The sequence below is a fragment of the Mobula hypostoma genome, chromosome 9 (genome assembly GCF_963921235.1).
Source record: "Mobula hypostoma chromosome 9, sMobHyp1.1, whole genome shotgun sequence".
Taxonomy (NCBI): domain Eukaryota; kingdom Metazoa; phylum Chordata; class Chondrichthyes; order Myliobatiformes; family Myliobatidae; genus Mobula; species Mobula hypostoma.
This window is the reverse complement of record NC_086105.1, coordinates 4007883-4032040: the sequence shown is the minus strand read 5'-3', so window position 1 is coordinate 4032040 and position 24158 is coordinate 4007883. Positions and strand designations below refer to the sequence as shown.

Below are 24158 nucleotides of genomic sequence, written 5' to 3'. Positions count from 1 at the left end.
AAATAACACCATTTTCAAAGGAATTTTGTGATGTCAGAACCTCTAATCCATTTGTAAATGGTAGTGACATATCTCACTAGGGGGATAGTTGCAACCCTCTGTTCCCCCGGTGCTACATAGGCTAGCCTATCTGGGGGTCTCCTGACTCTTTGAGACCTCCTTATCCCATCATCTACGTCTTCAGTTTCATACATTCCTTGGGATACTTCTGGTGCACATGGCGAGGCCTCCCCCGGTCTATCACTCGTGCCTTTCAGCAACTCAGGTCCCTCTGACACTTGGCTGAGCTCAGCTTCTTTCCCAGTTACTTTAGAGCCCAGCCCCCCTTCATGGTACAGCTGCAAACCTGCCTGTCCACAGATTATCCCCCCGTTTTCACCTGCCTCAGCATGGGAAGGGTTGGGAATCTCTTCCTCAATTAGTGGGGAGTCAGCAAAAGGCAGGATATACCACACCCTACTTCCTCATCCTCCGAATAGGTATCGCATTCTGGGATGAGGGCCGGCCTAATCTTTCCTGCTGCTGGTCCTTAGTCTCTCCACATCGCTGCAGAGTCCTCTGACTAGGTGTAGGGCCCAGGTCAGGCTTTGGGTCAACACACTCCTCTTGTCCCAGAGGCAGAAGGTGGTTACAATGGAGAATCTTGACAGGTCTTTTCCCATCCCCTGGTTTCACCCGGAAAACTAGTACCTTTGGCATCTGACTCTCCACTACATAGGGTGTAGCCGCCCGGCGGTCAGCCCACTTATGCTTTCCAGGCAGCTACAAGTTCCTTATCAGGACTTGGTCTCCCAGCATGAGTTGGGAGAACCTAACTTTTTGATTATAAGTCCTCTTATTTCCTTGATTCTGCTTGGCAGCCAAGACCTCAGCTAATTCATAAGCCTTTTTCAGCTCCCTTCTCATATCAGACACATACTTCAGATACGTCTTTGCTTTATCAGCCTCACTCAAGGGTATCTGGTAATACCCACTCAGGTCCGGCACACTGAACCACGTCCCACCATTCAGGCAGGCCATCGCGTCCTCGATTCTCGGGGCTATATACTGGTGGTTGGGGACTGTACGTCCGTTCAGAGTCCAATTGTCCACCCACATCCATACCTTCCCATTCTTCTGCCTGGCCACTACTATTGGGGATGCGTAAGGGCTTCTGGACTCAGTGATGATCCCAGCTTCCTTCAACTTCTGCAGATGCTGCCGAACGTCCCCCACCTCTGCAGGTGCCAGTCACCGCGACCTTTCTCTGAATGGGGTGTCCTCTGTCACCCGGATGATGTGGCGAATGCTCTTGGAACAACCCACAACAAACTCGTCAGTAGAAAAGACATCTTCCAGCTTCAACATTTGCTCTATCAACCTCTTCTTCCAACCTCTAGGTACCAGAGAGTCCCCAAAGTTGAACGACTTGGCAGTCATCTTTCCTCTTTTCGCAGAGAGTTTCCCCGGCTTATCTCACAAGGACACTAGATGTTTGGGAGACTTTGGCGTAGAGTCTTTCAGAACGGGAACCTTCGTCTCTTCACAGAGGTTGCCGTATACCAAGCGGTCTGTGTCACCACCCTCCTTTATAGCTGTGAAGCTTGGGTAACCTACAGCCGTCACATCAAGTCCTTGGAACGCTTCCACATAAGCTGCCTCCAGCGCATCCTGGGAATTACCTGGCGTGAGCAGGTGCCTCACACTGAAACACTTGTAAAGACCAACTGTAGGAGTATTGAGGCCATGATCACCCAGTGTCAGCTGCAGTGGCTGGGGCACGTGATAAGGATGCCCCCATGTTGGCTACCCCGCAGAGTGTTATACAGCCAGCTACATCATGGTCGACGCTCAGCTGGAGGGCCAAAGAAGCGCTATAAGGATCAGATGAAGAATGCTTTAAGAAAGTGCAAGATCAAACCCGAGGACCTGGAGGAGGTTGCTGCTGACCGTACCACTTGGTGACAGCTGTGTAGAGACGGGGTTCGTATTCTGGAGATGGAAAGAACAACCAGAAGACAGCAGAAGAGAGCCAGGAGAAATGCAGCCATGGTTGCCACCACTACCACATATACATGTCCCACCTGCAATAGAGCTTGTGGGTCCAGGATAGGACTGTATAGTCATCAAAGATCTCACCGTTAAAGGAGTGGACGTCATCGGATTTCGATGGAGAACCGAAGAGACATTACTGTCACCAGGAAGAAGTGCACCATTGGCATCCCCTGCCTCAGGGTGACCTCCCACTCCGAAGAGTTCCTGACAGTCCTGTTCACCTGTACAACCGCGGGCTTCTGCAGTTCGGGCCTTACCAGTTCCCCCGCAGGTAAGCATGACCCCTCTTTGTGGTCTTCCGGAGCGTCCACCAGGAGGGCCTTTGCCTCAGGCATTCCTGGAAATGTGGGTTTCCCATCACTTTCACTACTTCACCAGGTCATAACACGACTGGTTTTGACTGGGTGAACCACACAGTCCCTCGTTTATTCTCATCGTCCAGCCCAGTGCAGCCACACACTTCCTCAAAAGCAGCTCAGAACACAGGGTGAATGGACAATGTTTTCAGAAAGCTCTCTCCAACTCTCTCCTTGCAGGCTTCCACTAGCCTCCTCACAATTGGAGTATTCATTCCCACGAGAATTGAAGCTTCGCCCCTCTCAACCAGGTCCGGACAAACCAGCGCTCATGTATCAGGGACCAGCTACTCCCACATCTGCCTCCAACAACTCCAGCCTCGATAACAAGTAACCATCGTACAGATAGTCAACCACACTAAGACCCCAGATCTCTAGCGCACTGAGTGGCGTCAGTGGTAAATGCGTCAAATACCGGTCATAAAATGAACGGTACAGCAGAGTAACCTGAGAGCCAGTGTCAAGTTTGGCTCTAGCATGAATACCCTCGATCCGTAGTGATATGCTGGAGCTTGGCCCCACTAAGCCTTCAGGAATAGGGATTTTGCTTTAGGGTGTTCCTTGATTTATTGCTGGGAATGTGTTCCCCCCAAGATGCCAGGCTACTCCCTCACTGGGTCTCTCCGCTTAGGTACCCAGGGGCTCACCCTCTGAGGGGTTTCCTGTCGCTCACACTCTCCCTTCAAAAAATGTAGGCAGAAAGCTTCTCCCTTTCTCCTGAAATGTGCTCTGAAACCCTGTCATAAGCTCCAGTGGGCTTCCCGTCGCACCAAACACCTTTTCTAGTGCTTGTGTGTAGGCCACAGAGGTAACAAAGTGGTTCTATGTCTTTACGGGTCTCACTACGTCAACAGTTGGCCCCCTCAAACTTTCAACCAATCGCTGTTGTTTTACATTGTCAGAGCACTGTCACTCATCCAGCAACTGAGAGGTCTGCTCTGCTCAAGTCTCATACTCCTCTTCCGCTTTAGGGGTAGGCTTCATTCCTGAGAACAGGGTGAGCATACGATAGCTGGGACTTCGAACCTGGGCATTTTGCCATTTATTCGACAGGGAGGCAAGGGCCGCTACCAACTCAGAATGCTCACCCCTCACCGGATAACCTTCTACATCAAACCACTCCTTCCCCTCACTCCACAGAATAGATGGCAACTTGTCTTTAAAGCTTCCGCCCCCAGCTATGGGAAACTCGGCTTCTGATTCAGTGTGCTCACCTACACTCCCCTCCTCCCGGAAAGTATGGAGAACCCATGCCCCCCCCTCCCAGCACCCCAATAGTACCTCACCTTCACTCTGCTCCTCCCAGAAAGTGTGGAGAACCCATCCCCCCCCCTCCCAGCACCCCAATAGTACCTCACCTTCACTCTGTTCCTCCCGGAAAGTGTGGAGAACCCATGCCCCCCCCCTCCCAGCACCCCAATAGTACCTCACCTTCACTCTGCTCCTCCCGGAAAGTGTGGAGAACCCATGACCCCCCCCCTCCCAGCACCCCAATAGTACCAGGCAGTTCTACTGCCATTACGTCAGTGCTAGTCTGAACTAGAACAAAGTCTTTGCCTGCCACCTTATCAAATCTCCGCTCCACCCTATGCAGCATCCATAACCACGTATCGTCATCACTTTACCAAACAATAGATTAACACAGATTTAGACACACAACCCACTGGATCAATGCTCAGATCAATCAAGCAGCATCCAACAGAATCGATCCCAGACGAGCCCCCACAATGAAACACCCCGGTTTCCTTGGCTGTGTAAGCCTAGGAAAGACAACCTCTGGCCCTGCCAAACGTGTGAGATTGAGGTGCACTCGATCCCATCCCAAACCCTGGTTTGGGTGAGTGCTGTGTCATTTGCTACCCTGTTACTAATTAGTGCCACAAAATAACAGACAGCACACTGCATACAGTTAAACGAATGATATTTATGAATCTTACCTAGAGGGTTAGCAAAGAATAACTAAACGAAAAGGGCCATTCTAATTAAACAGTCAAACGTGCATAAATTGGAGCTCCTCTTGAACTTCTCTGTCACTCAAGCGCTGGGCCTTCAGTCAACGTGAACGCCCACACCACCTTCCGAACGTCGCTCGCAATCCATCCCGAACAAATGGGTCTCCCACAAGATCGTATGCTACAACCGGTTCTCCCCTGCTTCATCTCTCTTCATCTCCTCTCGAACAAAAGCCCCAAACCCAACCTTGGTGTCCCTCACCAGAGAAACCTCCCCTTAATAGGACCATCCTAATTGGATGGTACACATTTCTCCTCATCTCCCATCTTCAACAGTAACCAAACAAGCATGAAAACAGAACAGAACAGTAAAAATATGAACCAAGGCATTACACTAGCATGGATAGAGCTGTGGCTGACTGGCTGGAGGCAAAGAGTGGGAATAAAGGGAGCCTTTTCTAGTTGGTTGGCGGTGACTAATGGTGTTCCACAGGGGGTCTGTGTTGGGACTGATTCTTCTTACCTTATATGTCAATGATTTGGATGATGGGATTGATGGCTTTGTTGCAGAGTTTGTAGACAGATGGAGGGGCAGGTAGTTTTGACGAAAGAGTGACAGAGACAAAGTGACCAATCTGCGAGTGAACATACTGACCTCCAGGCAGAAACTCCATGATTAGATACAGGTTCCGCTTGTCTTGGAAGCTGTAGAACATCTTGACCACCCAGGCACTGTCCGCCTCCACTAGGATGTCCCTCTCTGCTCGAATGTGGGCCACCTGCGTTCGATAACAGGCCACAATTAACCACGGACGGACGGACGGCGGGGTGGGGGGGGGGCGCTGTCAGATGGAGAATATTCAAGCCCCATCAAGGATGCATTAGTGATAATTTTTCAAAACTCGTTAGATTCTGGACTAGTTCCTGAGGATTGGAGGGTGGCTAATGTAACCCCACTTTTTAAAAAAGGAGGGAGAGAGAAACCGGGGAATTATAGACCAGTTAGCCTAATGTTGGTGGTGGGGAAACTGCTGGAGTCAGTTATCAAGGATGTGATAACAGCACATTTGGAAAGCAGTGAAATGATCGGACAAAGTCAGCATGGATTTGTGAAAGGAAAATCATGTCTGACGAACCTCATAGAATTTTTTGAGGATGTAACTAGTAGAGTGGATAGGGGAGAACCAGTGGATGTGGTATATTTGGATATTCAAAAGGCTTTTGACAAGGTCCCACACAGGAGATTAGTGTGCAAACTTAAAGCACACGGTATTGGGGGTAAGGTATTGGTGTGGGTGGAGAATTGGTTAGCAGACAGGAAGCAAAGAGTGGGAATAAACGGGACCTTTTCAGAATGGCAGGCGGTGACTAGTGGGGTACCGCAAGGCTCAGTGCTGGGACCCCAGTTGTTTACAATATATATTAATGACTTGGATGAGGGAATTAAATGCAACATCTCCAAGTTTGCGGATGACGCGAAGCTGGGTGGCAGTGTTAGCTGTGAGGAGGATGCTAAGAGGATGCAGGGTGACTTGGATAGGTTGGGTGAGTGGGCAAACTCATGGCAGATGCAATTTAATGTGGATAAATGTGAAGTTATCCACTTTGGTGGCAAAAATAGGAAAACAGATTATTATCTGAATGGTGGCCGATTAGGAAAAGGGGAGGTGCAACGAGACCTGGGTGTCATTATACATCAGTCATTGAAAGTGGGCATGCAGGTACAGCAGGCGGTGAAAAAGGCGAATGGTATGCTGGCATTTATAGCGAGAGGATTCGAGTACAGGAGCAGGGAGGTACTACTGCAGTTGTACAAGACCTTGGTGAGACCACACCTGGAGTATTGTGTGCAGTTTTGGTCCCCTAATCTGAGGAAAGACATCTTTGCCATAGAGGGAGTACAAAGAAGGTTCACCAGATTGATTCCTGGGATGGCAGGACTTTCATATGAAGAAAGACTGGATGAACTGGGCTTGTACTTGTTGGAATTTAGAAGATTGAGGGGGGATCTGATTGAAACTATTTTCTATGTTTCTATCTCATTGTAAAGGTGGAGGAGGTAGAGCCATGAGGGTCAGAGTTGAATCCCGCATTGACACAGGCCCTTCAGCACAACTCATCCTTGGGGTCCCCTGAGCTAGTCCCATTTCCCCATGTTTGGTCCGTATCTCTCTAGAACTTTCCTACCCTCTGGAACTGTTTCCTCCAGATGCTCTGGTTTCCTCCCACATTCCAAAGACCTACAGTTAGTAGGTCAGTTGGTCATATGGGTGTAATTGGGTGGGATGGGCTCTCTGGGCCAGAAGGACCTATTATCATCCTGTATCTCTAAATGAATAAATTATATTAATTAACTATAAACACAAGAGAATCTTTAGATGCTGAAAAACCAGAAGAACACACACAGAATGCTGGAGGAACTCAGCAGGTCAGGCAGCACCTATGGAAATGAATAAACAGTTGACTTTTTGGACCGAGACCCTTCATCAGGACTAGAAAGGAAGGTGGTGGGGTTGGGGAAAAATGTCAGGATAAAAGGTGGGGGAGAAGAGGAGGGAAGGAGGACAAGCTGAAAGGTAATAGGTGAAACTGGGTGGGTGGGGAGGGGGATGAATTAAGAAGCTGGGAGGTGTTAAGTGGAAAAGGTAAAGGACCAAAGAAGAAGGAATCTGATAGGGGAGGAGACTGGATCATGGGAGAAAGGGAAGGAGGAGGGGCATCAAGGGGAGGTGATGGGTAAATGAGGAAAATGAAATTAGTTGCCCAGACTGGGGACAGCGTTGTTTTTGACAATCAGCTGCTTACCCACCTGCTCCTTTTCCAACATGTCGGCCTTGCGAAGGATCTTCATGGCGTAAATGTGTCCTGTGTCCTTCTTCTGCACCAGACGAACCTAAAGACAAAACGTGTGGCAAACAAATCAGCTCCTTCACCCCCAGCAGGAAGGAGGTGGAAGCTTTAGAGAGGGCGCAGCGGAGATTCATCAGGATGCTGCCTGGATGAGAGAGCATGTCTTATGGGGATAGGTTGAACGAGCCAGGGCTTTTCTCGTTGGAGGGAAGGAGAAAGAGTGGTGACTTACAGAGGAGTACAAGATGATAAGAGGCACAGATTGAGTGGACAGCCAGAGGCCTTTTCCCAGAGTTGAAATACCTAATATGAGGGGGCAGCATTTTAAGGTGATTGGAGGGTTGTCAGGGGTAAGATCTTTACACGAAGAGCGGTGGGAGCCTGAAATGTACTGCCTGGGCAGTGGTAGAGGCAGAAACATTAGGGACATTTAAGACAAACATTACAAAATCTGCAGATGCTGGAAACCCACGCAACAAACACAAAATGCTGGAGGAACTCAGCAGGCCAGGCAGCATCTCTGCAAAGAAGTACAGTCGATGCTTTGGGCTGAGTCCCTTTGGCAGGACTCTCTTATAGGCACATGGATGATAGAAAATGGAGAGCGTCATAGGAGGGAAGGATATGACTGATCTTAGAGTAGGTTAAAAGGTCAGCACAACGTCATAGGCTGAAAGGCTTTGTACTACGCCGCAGTGTTCTGTATTCAGCAAGGTAGGAATCGTGAAATGCAGAACAGCAGGGCACGCCCAGAGGGTCAGGGTCGGCACTGACCTCCTCTCCCGGAGACAGGTTAGAAAACGAAGGGGTAAAGAAACCATCCCTGGAGTTGGAGACACAGGGAACGCACAAGTCAGAACAAACTGTCGGGGAAACAGCGTGACGAGCGGCATCGTGGAGGGAGAGGAACTGTCAGTGTTTCGGATCAGGACTGAGAGTGGAGAGGGAGCACGGTCAGTATATAGAGATGGGGCAGGACCCTGAGCTGTGGAGGGGTGAAGGACATAAGAAATAGGAGCAGGAGTCGGCCGTCTGGCCCATTAAATCCACTCTGCCATTCAATAAGATCATGGCTGACCCGGCTGTGGACCCAGCTCTGCCTTTTCCCCACATCCCTAAATTCCCTGCCACGCAAACATCTATCTAACTGTGTCATAAATATCTTTAATGAGGTAGCTTTTACTGCTTCCCTGGGAAGAGAATTCCACTCATTCATTACTCTCTGGGAAAAGCAGCTTCCCCTCAACCTCACCCTAAATCTACTCCCCCAAATCTTGAGGCTATGTTCCCTTAGTTCTAGTCTCACTTGCCAGTGGAAACAACCTTCCTGCCTCTATCTAATCTATCCCTTTCGTATATATTTTGGATAAGATCCTCTCTCATTCTCGTGAACTGTCCTAGGCATCTCACTGTCTCCTCATGGACTAACTCCCTCATCTTCAGAATCAAACTGGTGAACCTCCTCTGCACTGCCTAGAAAGTCAGTAATTCTTTCCTCAAATCAGGAGACCAGGACAATGGGTAGCTTGAGGGAGGTAGGGGAGGGGAAGGCAGGTGGGTGACAGTTGGAGGCAAATGAACAAAACAGAGACTGGTGGTGGGAGGGGAGGGTGAAAGTCAACTGAGAAGTTTTTGCATCTCCACCTTCGAGCAGCTCACAGAAGTGATGGACCAACCTCTCCAAAGGCGCCTCTTCCAATGACCTTCAGAGATTCAAAGTCATCCAGACCCAGCCTGGTTCTCTTGAGGCGGAGAAACTCTGTCTCCTTCTGGGCATGCTGCGTCCTCCGCATTTGTTTCTTTTGCAAAACACAACAGAAACGGTCATCGTCATTATACATTGGAGTTTTACACAAGACTGCACTGAAAACTTCCACAACCACCACCTTTAACCATATTCCACCTCATCCCAAATTCCCACATTGCTCCCCAAAGAATGGAAATGCCTACTGAAAGTGGTGGACTCCATCGCAAGCAAAGCCCTCCCCACTATTGAGGACATTTACAAGAAACCATCATCAATGGACCCCACCATGCCCGCTTTTTGCTACTACCATCAAGCAGGAAGTCCCACACCACCAGGTTCAGGAACAGTTTAATACCTCTCAGCCATCTTCACCTTGAAGACTCGTACGGCCAGATTTGGGAACAGCTTCTTTCTAACTGTGATAAGACTGCTGAACAGATCCTGACCTGGATCTGGGCCGAACCCTGCAAATATCCGGAGCTGCCTCTCGGTTTTTTTGCACTACCTTACTTTCCATTTTTCTATTTTCTATTTATGATTTATAATTTAAATGTTTAATATTTACTAATTTTTACAATTTTTAATATTTAATGTTTATAATCCAGGGAGTGGGAAGCGCAAAATCAAATATTGCTGTGATGATTGTACGTTCTAGTATCAATTGTTTGGCGACAATAAAGTATAAAGTATGAGGCTCCTGAACCAATATGGAACCAATATAACTTCACTCACCTCAACAATGAACTGATTTCACAACCTACAGACTCTCTTTCAATGACTCTACAACTCATGCTTGTAGTATTATTTATTTATTTATTTATCTGCGCAATTTGCCTTCCTTTGCAGGTTGATTGTTTAAGTACAGTTTTTCATGCATTCTATTGTATTTCTTTATTTTCTTGTAAACGCCTGCAAGAAAATAAATCTCAAGGTAGTATATGGTGATATATATGTACTTTAGTAATAAATGTACTTTGTCTTTTGAGACTTCCAGCCCAAACTCCACAATTGGGTTAAATTTTGTACATTTATAGCTGGTGCTCCTTACTTCTGTTGCAAATTGCGAGAATACTTTGACAGGGACATTCCACAGATAGGCAGAACCTCCCACAAATACTCACACCTCAGTGCTGTCAGTGAGGATGTTACCGTATGGCATTATATAGAGTTTTACCGATCTCCCTCTCAGCACTTATCATCCCTGCAAATAGAGCAAGTGCTACACCTGCCCTACACCTCCTCTCTCACCTCAGTTCAGGACCCAAACAGTTCTTCCGGCTGAGGCAACACTTCACCTGTGAATCTATTGGGGTCATTTGCTGTATCCAGTGTTCCCAATGCAGCCTCCGCTATATTGGTGAGACCTGACGTAGAGTGGGAGGTCAAGTACCTTCCCCCAACAGGCAGGATTTCCCAATGGCCAACTATTTTAATTCCACTGCCCATACCAACTTGTTGGCCCATGGCCTTCTCTTCTGCCATGATGAGGTCACTCTCAAGCTGGAGGAGCAACATATTCTATTTGGATAGCCTCCAACCTGATGGAGTGAACATCAGTTCTCCAGCTTTTGGTATTTCTCCCCCCTCCCCGCTACCTTCTTCCCCTTCTCTCTTTCTCTATTCCCCATTTTCACTCGCCTCTTACACCTTCACTTCTCACCTGCCCATCACCTCCCTCTGGGTCCCCTCCTTCTTCCCTTTCTGCCATGGCCCACTCTCCTCTCCTATCAGATTCCTTCCTCTCCAGCCCTTTACCTTTCCCACCTATCACCTTCCAGCTTCTTACTTCATCCCCCGTTGCCCTCCCGCCTGGATTCACTTATCACCTTCCAGCTTGTCCTCCTTCTCCTCCCCCCACCCCCTCTTTCTCATTCTGGCATCTTCCCTCTTCCTTCTGAGGAGCAGAGGGATCTGGGGGTACATGTCCACAGATCTCTCTGAAAGTTGCCTCACAGGTGGATAGGGCAGTTAAGAAAGCTTATGGGGTGTCAGCTTTCATAAGTCGAGGGATAGAGTTTAAGAGTCGCGATGTAATGATGCAGCTCTATAAAACTCTGGTTAGGCCACACTTGGAGTACTGTATCCAGTTCTGGTTGCCTCACTATAGGAAGGATGTGGAAGCATTGGAAAGGGTACAGAGGAGACTTACCAGGATGCTGTCTGGTTTAGAGAGTATGCATTATGATCAGAGATTAAGGGAGCTAGGGCTTTATTCTTTGGGGAGAAGGAGGATGAGGGGAGACATGATAGATGTGTACAAGATATTAAGAGGAATAGATAGAGTGGATAGCCAGCGCCTCTTCCCCAGGGCACCACTGCTCAATACAAGAGGACATGGCTTTAAGGTAAGGGGTGGGAAGTTCAAGGGGGATATTAGAGGAAGGTTTTTTACTCAGAGAGTGGTTGGTGCGTGGAATGCACTGCCTGAGTCAGTGGTGGAGGCAGATACACTCGTGAAGTTTAAGAGACTACTAGACAGGTATATGGAGGAATTTAAGGTGGGGGGTTAAGGGTTGGCACAACAGGGCCGAAGGGCCTGTACTGTGCTGTACTATTCTATTCTATTCTTTCCAGTCCTGATAAATTGTCTCAGCCCAAAACATCAACTGTTTATTCCTCTCCATAGATTCTCCTGACCTGCTGAGTTCCTCCTGCATTTTGTGAGCGTTACTCTGAATTTCCAGGGTCTGCAGAATCTCTTGTGTATAGAAGTACCCCTTAGGTCAAAGAGACTTATCTCTTGATACATTTGTGGTGTGCCATTTCTGAGCCTCATTTCAGAACATAGAACCATGAAAAAGTACAGCACAGAAACAGGCCCTTCAGCCCATCTAGTCTGTGCCAAACCATTTAAAGCAATAGAAACAGGAAAAGGAGACACAAGAGGCAGCAGGTGCTGGAGTCTGGAGCAAAATGAAAACTACTCCAGGAACTCAGTGGGTCAGGCAGCATCTGTGGGGGAAGCTGTCACAGCTCGGAGCATCGGAGCTCAGAGTTCAATTCCAGCACCATCTGCAAGGAGTTTGTACATACTCCCTGAGACTGAATGGGTTTTCTCCCGCTACTCTGGTTTCCTCACACAGTCCAAAGTTGTATCCATTGGTGGGCTAATTGGTCATAGCAAACTGTCCCGTGATTAAGCGAGGATTAAATCGGTACTTGCTGGCAGTGCAGCTGGAGGGGGCCAGAAGGGCCTGTTCCACATGTTATCTCAGTCCATGAATCTCAGGGTTGTATTTGGTGACAAATATGTACTTTGATAATAAAATTTACTTTGAACTTTAAAATAAATAAACACAGAGGGTTGGGCAGCATCTGTTGGGATGGTGAAAGAATGGTTGATATTTGGGTCAAGACTCTGCATCAGAACAGATTTGTCAGCCATCCCCCTCCCTCAGCTGCTGCTCGACCCACTGAGTTACGCCAGCAGGAGGTGACACCTTTGGAGAGAGAGAGAGAAACAATTGACATTCTGATAAATGATCTCCAATTGGAAATGGTGACAGCTTCTTTCCCCACAGGCCCTGACTAAACAGCTGAGTGTTTAGAGTGTTTTCCATTTCTGTTTCAGATTCCCAGAATCTTTTCTTCAGCGTCTTGTATAATTCATGGATAATTTATATTCTGTGTGTTGGCCATACATTCACGCCCGTGATGCTGCTGTATGTGAGGCCTAAAGATTTATAAAGATTAGTTTTATTTGTCACAGGTACATCGAAACACACAGAGAAATGTGTCATTAGTGTCACCAACCAACAGAGTCCGAGGATGTGGTGGGGGCAGCCCACAAGTGTGTCACCGCCTCCTGCCGCCAACATAGTACGCCCACAACTTATTAACCCTAACTTGTACATCATTGGAATTTGGGAGGAAACCAGGTCACCCAGAGGAAACCCACGCTGACGTGGGAATGGAATTCCGACTGCGGATCGTTGGTGCTGTAAAGAGTTAGGCTAACCTCACCGTAGCTGAGTATGTGGCAATATCTCGACTTGAGCTGACTTTTGTTTACAATTGCCATGGGTAACTCACTCTGCTTTTAACCATTACATGCCTGCTTCTATGTGTTAATCCTGAGCATAGCCAGAACTTGCCCATGATATAACTCTTCACTGAGATAAGACCATATGATAAGAACCCATTGAGTCTACTCTACCATTCCATCATGGCTGATTTATTATCCCTCTCAACCCCATTCTCCTGCCTTACTCCTTGACGTCCTGACTAGTTAAGAACCTATCAACCTGCACTTTTAAATATATCCAATGACTTGGCCTCCTCAGGCTTCTGTGGCAATGAATTCCACATATTCACCACCATCCGGCTAAAGAAATTCCTCCTCATCTCTGAACTAAAGGGATATCTATTCTGAGACTGTGCTCTCTGGTTTTAGACTCCCCTACTTTAGAAAACATTTTCTCCACATCCACCCTATCTAAGCCAGGATCCCAACCATTTTTACGCCATGGACCAATACCATTAAGCAAGGAGTCCACGGACCCCAGGTTGTGAACCCCTGATCTAGGCCTTTCAATATCTGGGACATGGGAGAGGTTACAAGAATTCAACTGTTTGATCACTTTTGCAACTTGGAACAATTTTAGTCCACAGTGGGGCTTGGGGCTCGGCAGACATGACAGAAAGGGGGACATGGTGATCCCACAGTACCAACAGGTCACTTACGTCCTCATCAGCCAGTCCTTCCTGCTCCATTGCTTTTTCCAATTGCACCTGCCTGGAGAGAAAATTAAACCAGCCTCGTTAACCATTGAACAAAATCAGTGAGAGTAGATGGAGGGGCTGGACAGTAATTGGTAAAATAGTTTATTAGTGTCATCTGTACCAAGATACTGTACGGTGGGAAACCTGGTTCTGCACGCCATCCAAACAGATCATTTCATTACATCAATACATTGAGGTAGAACGAGGCAAACTAATGAATGTGAATCAGAATGTCATGAACTTTGTTTGGTGGCAGCAGTGCAATACATAAGTAATACATACAGTACATTCATATGTACACACATACATATATAAACATATGAACACACATACATATATAAACATATGTACACACATACATATATAAACATATGTACACACATACATATATAAACATATGTACACACATACATATATAAACATATGTACACACATACATATATAAACATATGAACACACATACATATATAAACATATGAACACACATACATATATAAACATATGTACACACATACATATATAAACAATATTGTGCAAAGTCTAAGGTACCCTCGTATTTTATATGGTTTCAGATGGTATGGCCTCCACGGAGCCCTGATCTCAACATCGAGTCTGTCTGGGATTACCTGGAGAGACAGAAGCAAGTGAGACAGCCAAAGTCTGCTGAAGAACTGTGGCAAGTTCTCCAAGATGTTTGAAACAACCTACCAGCCGATTTTCTTATAAAACTGCACAACAGTGTACCTTAGAGAATTGGTACAGTTTTAAAGGCAACGTGTGGTCATGTCAAATATTGATCTGATTTAGTTTTTTTTTACTGTTCACTGCACTTTAGAGTATTTTTTGATGTTTATAAACTTTTCATGTCATTATTTTTGAAAGCATATTCTCTTTCGCTCTACTGAATTTTGTTGCATGTGGCTAAGACTTTTGCACAGTATTTTATATATAAAATTATATAAGTAGAACAAGTAAGGAGCAAAAGTGTATTGGTGGTGGTCATCAGTTTACTGTCTGTTTAGAAATCTGATGGCAGAGGGGAAGAAGCTGAGTGTTTGTCTCCTGTATCTCTTCCCTGATGGTAGAAATGAGGAGAAGTCATCTCCTGGGAGCGGAGGGTCATTAATGATGGATGCTGCCTTTTCAAGATACTGCCTTTTGAAGTTGTCCTGGATGCTACAGAGGCTCGTGCCCATGACGGAGCAAGGGGAATTTATGACCCACTGCAGCTTTTCCTGATCCTGTGCAGTGGCCTCTTCTTACCAGAATGCAAAGAAAGTGTTACAGGATTCGAGGAAGGGCAGTGCAGGCAGACAATAAAGTGCAAGATGATAACGAGGAAGATTGTGAGGTTGACAGTCCATCTTATTGTACTAGGGAACCATTCAATAGTGTTATAACAGCGGGGTGTGAGCTGTTCTGGAGCCTGGTGGGATGTGCTTTCAGGTTTTTGTATCTTCTGCCCGATGGAAGAGGGGAGAAGAGAGAATGTCCGACTTGTGTGGGGTCTTCGATTACGTTGTCTGCACATTATGCACTTGGTGAGACAGCCAGATACTTGCTGCTTGGTGAGACAGGTCCCCTGCAGCTCCCGATGTGACAATGAAGATGACACCATCACCATCATGAAAAAGGCAAGGAAAGCCCCACTTGTCTGGCTGGCAGTCATGGTATCTTGTCACTAGGTAACACAGTTGCAACCCTTCTGGAAGTTCCTGGGTATTCCAGTTACCAGCTATTTAAGACCATAAGATATAGGAGCAGAAGTAGGGCCCATGGAGTCTGCCTTACCCTACTCAACCCCATCCTCCTCCCTTTTCCCAATAACCTTTGACCCTCTTATTAAGCAAGGACATTATCAACCTCCACTTTAAATATACCCAATGACTTGGCCTCCACAGCCATTTGTGGCAGTGAATTCCACAGATTCATTACCCTCTGATAAAGAAATTCCCCCTCACCTCCATTCTAAATGAATGTCCCTATGTTCTGAGGCTGTGCCCTCTGGTCCTAAACTCCACGACAATAGGAAACATCTTCTCCGCATCCACTCTGTCCAGACCTTTCAATACTCGATAAGTTTCAATGAGATCCCCCTTCATTCTTCTAAGCCACAGTGAGTACAGGACCAGAGCCATCAAAAGCTCCTCATACGTTAACCTTTTCATTCCCAGGATCTCCTCTGCATCCTCTCCAATGCCAGCACATCTTTTCTTAGATACAGGGCCCAAAAATACCCCAAAAGTGGTCTGACCAATGCCTTATGAAGCTTCAGTATCACATCCTCGCTTTGATGGCTTGCTCAACCAAGAGCTGGCACTGATTCGATGGGCTGAACGGTCCCTTTCAGTGTGATTCCATGATTCCTCATTGTAGGGAGCTGATCACCATCTGGTATGGAGTCTCCAACGCACAGGATTTTTAAAATGTGCAGAGGGTTGTAGATTCACCCAGCTCCACCACGGCACAACCCTCCACATCATCAAAAACATCTTCAAGAGGTGCTTCCTCATGGAGGGGACACCCATCATCAAGGACCTCTGGGGAGGAGGAATGGGAGCCTGAGGACACACACCCAACTTTTCAGTCACAGCTTCTTCCCCTCCACCATCAATTTCGGGAATAGTCCATGAACCCATATACACTACCGATTTATTCTAAGTTTTGCACTATTTATTCTAGTAATTCGTTTGTGTCTTTCCACTGTACTGCACTGCAAATCATCAAATTCACATTATACAAGTCAGTGAGAGTGAACCTGATTCTGTTCCTGAGAGAAGAAAGGGTTTAGAGGGATATTGGCCAAACACGGGCAAATGGGTCAAAACGGGGAAGAAACAGTCGACATTCTGATCGGGGAGATGCCAGAGGTAGTTTTTATTTTTTACACAGGGAGGGGTGGGTGCATGGAATGCACTGCCAGGCCTTGTGAGAGTCAGATACATTAAAGATAAACTCTTAAAGATAAAGATAAGCTTTATTTGTCACACGTACATGGAAATATACAGTGAAATGCGTCATTTTTGTGTCAAATCAGAGTGACAGTACAAACTCCTCACAGATCACGGTGGGAACTGAAACCCGATCTCGGAGGTGGTGCTGTAAATCGTTGTACTAACCGGCACACTAGACGTGGACGATAGAAAGACAGAGACCTATGTGGGAGGAAAGGGTTCGATTGATCTTCAAGTAGGTTAAAAGGTCGGCACAACATCGTGGGCCGAAGGGCCTGTACTGTGCTGTAATGTTCTATGTTTTATGTGCCGTGTTCTATGTTCTCACTCTCCAAAGGAATGTATGGGGTGTCCAGGGAGGGCTAGCACCACTGGTGAAGAGGCCTTTCCTGTCCATTGTGGGGCAGCTCACTCACCCTGGGTCCCCACCGGGCACTCAGCTCTCACCTGTGGCTCCAAGTAGTTGTTTGCATGCGACAGCGGCCATGGCCCGGTACACTGCTTCGACGGGCGGGGCTAAACCAGGTGAGGGTAGCCAGCGGACCTCATACCCCAGAGAGATGGAGATGTGTCTAGAGACTGGGCCAGTGAGGTCAACACTGAAATCCAATGGCCAGGAAGACCGTTCTGTAATGTTTCACGGACAGTGAGGGCCAGGGGGTGACACAGAAGTCCTGGCTATCCACTGCAACCAAGGAAGACTCCAGTTTGTAACTACTACTTGTCCCACTGCACCCAGACCTCTGAGGTCGAGAGAATGGAACTGCCCCAGTTCAACAGCTTTTCCACTTTAAAAACTCTCCTGCACAAGTGTCCTGTCATCATCGGATAAGACAGACATAACTCTGCGAAAGGCAGACCAGGTCAGAGGGGTTGAATAGCCTTATAGAATGGTCAGACAGACGTTACCTCATCTCTCTCTCTTCATGCTGTGCGATCAGGTTACTGTAGAAATTTTCCAGTGTTAGCTTGGCAACAGTAACCCTCTCTCTTGTGTGGTTACTCATCGGAAAGGATGCTGTACTCCCTCCAAGCATCGCCATGGCAACCTGCTGAAGAAAGGATGGTAAACACCTTGTAAGCACTCTTGGTTTCCTGGCTTCGTTCTCCAGAGAGATGTTGTTCTAGGTGGGGATGATCTCATTCTGATTCAGAAATAAATCTGCCCATAAATACTCTGACTGACGCAGGGGATTGTTGGCACAAGGAGGAAATGATGATCTGTGTTTCTTCACACACCAGAGATGGAGACTGACACCCAGTTACACAGCTATAGAGTTATTGATTACTATACTGCAAAAACATCCCATCTAGTCCATGCTCATCTCATCTTCTGTCTAGTCCCATCTAGTTTGCGCCCAAACCGTAGCTCTCCAAATCCCACCCAGCCACGTACCTATCCGAATGTTACAATCAAAACCGCAACTACCACTTCTGCTGGCAACTCATTCCACGCTCACGTGAAGAAGCTCCCGCTCAGGTCGGGGTGGCACGGTAGCGTAATGGTTAGCACACCGCTTTACAGTGTCAGCGACCCAGGTTCAATTCCCACCACCGCCTGCACCTTCTCCCTGCGACTGCGTGGGGTTCCTCTGGGTGCTCCAGTTTCCTCCCACAGTCTAAAGGCATACCAGATTGGTAGGTTAGTTGGTCATTGTAAATTGTCCTGTGATTAGGCTAGAGTTAAATCAAGAGATTGCAGGGCAGCATGTGTCGAAGGGCCGAAGGGCCACCCTGCTCTGTATCTCAATAAATAAATAATTCCTTCTTAACTATTTCACCTTTCACTCTAAACACTCTAGTTCTAGTCTCACCCAAGCAGAGGAAAAAAGCCTGTTTGCACTTTGTATACCTCTTTAAATCTCCCCTCATTCTCCTGTGCTCCACACCTCTCTTTGCTCAAGATGACTCTTGATCTCCAAATCTACCTCACAGTACCCCTTGCAGCTTATTGTCTATCTGCACTGTAACGCTAACACTTTATCCTGTGCTCTGCTTTCTTTGTACGACCTCGACATACTGATGTATGGAAAGATCTGTCGAGATGGCATGCAGACAAAGCTTTCTGCTGTACCTTGGTACAAATGACAAAAATAAACCGAGACAACATAATGTTCCGTTCTTTGGCCCAGCCCTCCCCCCACAAAGCAGTGATCATATTATGATGGAGTTTGAGAGAAAGATGCTGATGTTAGATGCACTGTATGAATTCCCTCCAGACTGAACAAGAAGCTCAGAGACCGCGGTCTTCACCCTGCCTTCTGGACTTCCTGTCAGATCAGGTCGTAAGAGTGGGCTCCCTCACCTCTGCCTCTCCAACCCTCAACACAGCTGCCCCTCAGGGCTGTGCACTAAGCCCCCTCCTTTACTCTCTGTATACCCATGACTGTGGCACCACCCACAGCTCCAATCTGCTAATTAAATTTGCTGGCGACACTACACTGACTGGCTTAAACTCAGATAATAACGAGGCAGCCTACAGGGAAGAAATCATCACCCTGACACAGTGGTGTGAAGAAAACAACCTCACCCTCAGTGTCACAAATCCGCTGGTTGTGGATTACAGGAGGAATGGACACAGGCTAACCCCTATTGACATCAATAGATCTGGGGTTGAGAGGGTAAACAGCTTTAAGTTCCTCGGCATAAACATCACCGAGGAGCTCATGTGGTTTGTACATATCGGCTGTGTGGTGAAAAAAACACAACACCTCTTTCACCTCAGATGATTGAAGAAGTTTGGCGTGAGTCACCTAATCCTAAGGACTTTCTACAGGGCCACAATTGAGAGCATCCTGACTGGCTGCATCACTGCCTGGTATGGGAACTGTACTTCCCTCAATCACAGGACTCTGCAGAGAGTGGTGCAGACAGCCCAGCGCATCTGTAGATGTGAACTTCCCACTATTCAGGACATTTACAAAGACAGGTGTGTAAAAAGGGCCTGAAGGATCATTGGGGACCCGAGTCACCCCAACCACAAACTGTTCCAGCTGCTACCATCCGGGAAACAGTACCGCAACATAAAAGCCAGGACCAATAGACTCCAGGACAGCTTCTTCCACCAGGCCATCAGATGGATTAATTCACACTGATACAACTGTATTTCTATGTTATATTGACTGTCCTGTTGTACATACTATTTATTATAAGTTACTATAAATTGCACATTGCACATTTAGACAGAAACGTAACAAAGATTTTTACTCCTCATGTATATGAAGGATGTAAGTAATAAAGTCAATGTAATTCAATTCTTACAGTGGAGTAAGGGGATTTACAGAGGCATGAGAGAGGAGCTGGCCAAAGTTGAATGGAAAGACACTAGGGACACTAGCAGAGATGATGGCAGAACAACAAATGGCTTGATTTTCTGGGAGAAATACGGAAGGTGCAGATAGATACATCCCAAACATGAAGAAGTATTTTATAGGGAAGATGAGGCAACTGTGGCTGACAAGGGAAGTCAAAGACAGCATAAAAGGGAAAGAAAGGGCATAAAATAAAGCAAAAACAAGTTAGAGGATTGGAAAGCTTTTAAAAACCAAACAGAAGGCAACCAAAAAGACATAGGGAGAGAAAATATGAAATATAAAGGTAAGCTAACCAATAATATAAAGGAGGATACTAAAAGTTTTTATCAAATACATAAAGAGTAAAAGAGAGGTGAGAGTGGATATCGGACTGCTGGAGAATGATGCTGGAGAGGTGGTAACGAGGGGCAAAGAAATAGCAGACGAACTTAATAAGTAATTTGCATCAGTCTTCACTGTGGAAGACATAAGTAGTATACCAGAAATTCAAGAGTGTCAGGGCAAAAATAAGTGCAATTGCTATTACTAAGGAGAAAATGCTTGGGAAGGTGAAAGGTCTGAAGGTAGATAAGTCACCTGGACCTGATGGACTACAGCCCAGGATTCTGCAAGAGCTAGCTGAGGAGATTGTGGAAGCATTAATAATGATCTTTCAAGAATTATTAGATTCAGGAATTATTGTGGAGGACTGGAGGGAGGTAAAAGACAGGAAATTATAGATTTGTTAGCCTGACTTCCGTAGTTGGAAAGATATTGGAGTCCATTATTAAGAATGAGGATCTGGGTGAAGCACACGATAAAATAGATCAAAGTCAGCATAGTTTTCTCAAGGGAAAATCTTGTCTGACAAATCCGTTGGAATTCTTTGAGGAAACAACAGGCAGGAGAGACAAAGAAGAGTCAAAAGATGTTGTTTACTTGGATTTTCAGGCCTTCGACAAGGTGCTACACACGAGGCTGCTTAACAAGATAAGAGCCCGTGGTATTACAGGAAAGATACTAGCATGAATAGAGAATTGGCTGATTAGCAGGAGGCAAAGAGTGGAAGAAAGGGAACCTTTTCTGGTTGGCTGCCAGTGACTAGTAGTTTTCAACAGGGGTCAGTATTGGGACCCCTTCTTTTCACATTATAGTCAACGATCTGGATGATGGAATTGATGGCTTTGTGGCCATGTTTGTGGATGATACAAAGATAGGGGAAGGGACAGGTAGTGTTGAGGAAGCAGGGAGTCTGTAAAACAATTTAGACAGATTAGGAGAATGAGCAATGAAGTGGCAGATGGAATATAGGGTCAGGGAGTGTATGGTCATGAACTTTGCTAGAAAGAATAAAGGCGCAGACTATTTTCCAGACAAAATTCAAAACTTGGAGATGCAAAAGGACTTGAGAGTCCTCGTGCAGGATTTCCTAAAGGTTAACTTGCAGGTTGAACCAATAGTAAGGAAGGCAAATGCAATGTTAGCATTTATTTTGAGAGAACTAGAATATAAAACCAAGGAGATGACGCTGAGCAACACACACAAACCTGCTGAAGGGTCTCGACCAAAAACATCAGCTGTTCTCTTTTCCACAGATGCTGCCTGACCTGCTGAGTTCTTCCAGCATTTTGTGTGTGTGTTGCTTGGATTTCCAGCATTTGCAGATTTTCCCTTGTTTGTGATGTGATGCCGAGGCTGTATAAGGGACTGTCAGACCACACTTGGAGTATTGTGAGTAGTCATGGTGACCATATCTAAGAAAGGATGTGCGGATATTGGAATGAATCCAGAGGAGGTTCATAAGAAGTGTCCTAGGGATCAAAGGGTTAACATATAGGGAGCAATTAATGGCTCTGGGCCTGTATCCACTGGTGGTTAGAACACTGAAACCTATTAAATATTGAAAGGTTGCAATAGAGAAGATGTGGAGAGCATGTTTCCTTTAGTGGGGGAGACTAGGACCAGAGGGCACAGCCTCAAAATAAAGGGACATTCTTTAGAACAGAGATGAGGAGAGTGGCAGTGAATCTGTGGAACTTTTTGCAATAGACGGCTGTGCAGGCCAAGTGATTGGATATATTTGAGGTGGAGGGTGATAGGTTCTTGACTAGTGAGGGTGCCAGAGATTACAAGGAGAAGGCAGGAGAATGGGTTTGACAGGGATAATAAATCAGCCATGACAGAACAGACTTGAATGGCTGAACACACATCAAAGTTGCTGGTGAACGCAGCAGGCCAGGCAGCATCTCTAGGAAGAGGCGCAGTCGACGTTTCAGGCCGAGACCCTTCGTCAGGACTAACTGAAGGAAGAGTGAGTAAGGGATTTGAAAGTTGGAGGGGGAGGGGGAGATCCAAAATGATAGGAGAAGACAGGAGGGGGAGGGATAGAGCCAAGAGCTGGACAGGTGATAGGCAAAAGGGGATACGAGAGGATCATGGGACAGGAGGCCTAGGGAGAAAGATGGGGGGGGGGGTGACCCAGAGGATGGGCAAGAGGTATATTCAGAGGGACAGAGGGAGAAAAAGGAGAGTGAGAGAAAGAATGTGTGCATAAAAATGAGTAACAGATGGGGTACGAGGGGGAGGTGGGGCCTTAGCGGAAGTCAGAGAAGTCGATGTTCATGCCATCAGGTTGGAGGCTACCCAGACGGAATATAAGGTGTTGTTCCTCCAACCTGAGTGTGGCTTCATCTTTACAGTAGAGGAGGCCGTGGACAGACATGTCAGAATGGGAATGGGATGTGGAATTAAAATGTGTGGCCACTGGGAGATCCTGCTTTCTCTGGCAGACAGAGCGTAGATGTTCAGCAAAGCGGTCTCCCAGTCTGCGTCGGGTCTCACCAATATATAAAAGGCCACATCGGGAGCACCGGACGCAGTATATCACCCCAGTCGACTCACAGGTGAAGTGATGCCTCACCTGGAAGGACTGTTTGGGGCCCTGAATGGTGGTAAGGGAGGAAGTGTAAGGGCATGTGTAGCACTTGTTCCGCTTACACGGATAAGTGCCAGGAGGGAGATCAGTGGGGAGGGATGGGGGGGACGAATGGACAAGGGAGTTGTGTAGGGAGCGATCCCTGCGGAATGCAGAGGAGGGGGAGGGAAAGATGTGCTTAGTGGTGGGATCCCGTTGGAGGTGGCGGAAGTTACGGAGAATAATATGTTGGACCCGGAGGCTGGTGGGGTGGTAGGTGAGGACCAGGGGAACCCTATTCCTAGTGGGGTGGCGGGAGGATGGAGTGAGAGCAGATGTACGTGAAATGGGGGAGATACGTTTAAGAGCAGAGTTGATAGTGGAGGAAGGGAAGCCCCTTTCTTTAAAAAAGGAAGACATCTCCCTCGTCCTAGAATGGAAAGCCTCATCCTGAGAGCAGATGCGGCGGAGACGGAGGAATTTCTCACAATTTCTCCGTCTCTGCCGCATCTGCTCTCAGGATGAGGCTTTTCATTCTAGGACGAGGGAGATGTCTTCATTTTTTAAAGAAAGAGGCTTCCCTTCCTCCACTATCAACTCTGCTCTTAAACGTATCTCCCCCATTTCACGTACATCTGCTCTCACTCCATCCTCCCGCCACCCCACTAAGAATAGGGTTCCCCTGGTCCTCACCTACCACCCCACCAGCCTCCGGGTCCAACATATTATTCTCCGTAACTTCCGCCACCTCCAACGGGATCCCACCACTAAGCACATCTTTCCCTCCCCCCCTCTGCATTCCGCAGGGATCGCTCCCTACACAACTCCCTTGTCCATTCGTCCCCCCCATCCCTCCCCACTGATCTCCCTCCTGGCACTTATCCGTGTAAGCGGAACAAGTGCTACACATGCCCTTACACTTCCTCCCTTACCACCATTCAGGGCTCCAAACAGTCCTTCCAGGTGAGGCATCACTTCACCTGTGAGTCGACTGGGGTGATATACTGCGTCCGGTGCTCCCGATGTGGCCTTTTATATATTGGTGAGACCCGACGCAGACTGGGAGACCGCTTTGCTGAACATATACGCTCTGTCCGCCAGAGAAAGCAGGATCTCCCAGTGGCCACACATTTTAATTCCACATCCCATTCCCATTCTGACATGTCTGTCCACGGCCTCCTCTACTGTGGAGATGAAGCCACACTCAGGTTGGAGGAACAACACCTTATATTCCGTCTGGGTAGCCTCCAACCTGATGGCATGAACATCGACTTCTCTAACTTCCGCTAAGGCCCCACCTCCCCCTCGTACCCCATCTGTTACTCATTTTAATGCA

General features: G+C 47.1%; 1 protein-coding gene across 6 annotated transcripts in view; it reads right to left on the bottom strand.

Moving 5' to 3' along the window:
- Nucleotides 1-24158, bottom strand: part of LOC134351457 (serine/threonine-protein kinase 38-like) — a 77737-nt gene that overhangs the window by 30008 nt on the left and 23571 nt on the right. For 3 of the 6 annotated variants that reach the window (XM_063057615.1, XM_063057618.1, XM_063057617.1), the window contains 5 exons: nucleotides 17525-17667; nucleotides 13623-13674; nucleotides 8869-8991; nucleotides 7152-7235; nucleotides 4998-5121 (listed from right to left, as the gene is read on the bottom strand). In XM_063057615.1, coding sequence (XP_062913685.1) covers nucleotides 4998-5121; nucleotides 7152-7235; nucleotides 8869-8991; nucleotides 13623-13674; nucleotides 17525-17667 — 526 coding nt within the window. The remainder of the gene's footprint in view (nucleotides 1-4997; nucleotides 5122-7151; nucleotides 7236-8868; nucleotides 8992-13622; nucleotides 13675-17524; nucleotides 17668-24158) is intronic. The other 3 variants (XM_063057616.1, XM_063057619.1, XM_063057621.1) reach the window with 1 other exon arrangement.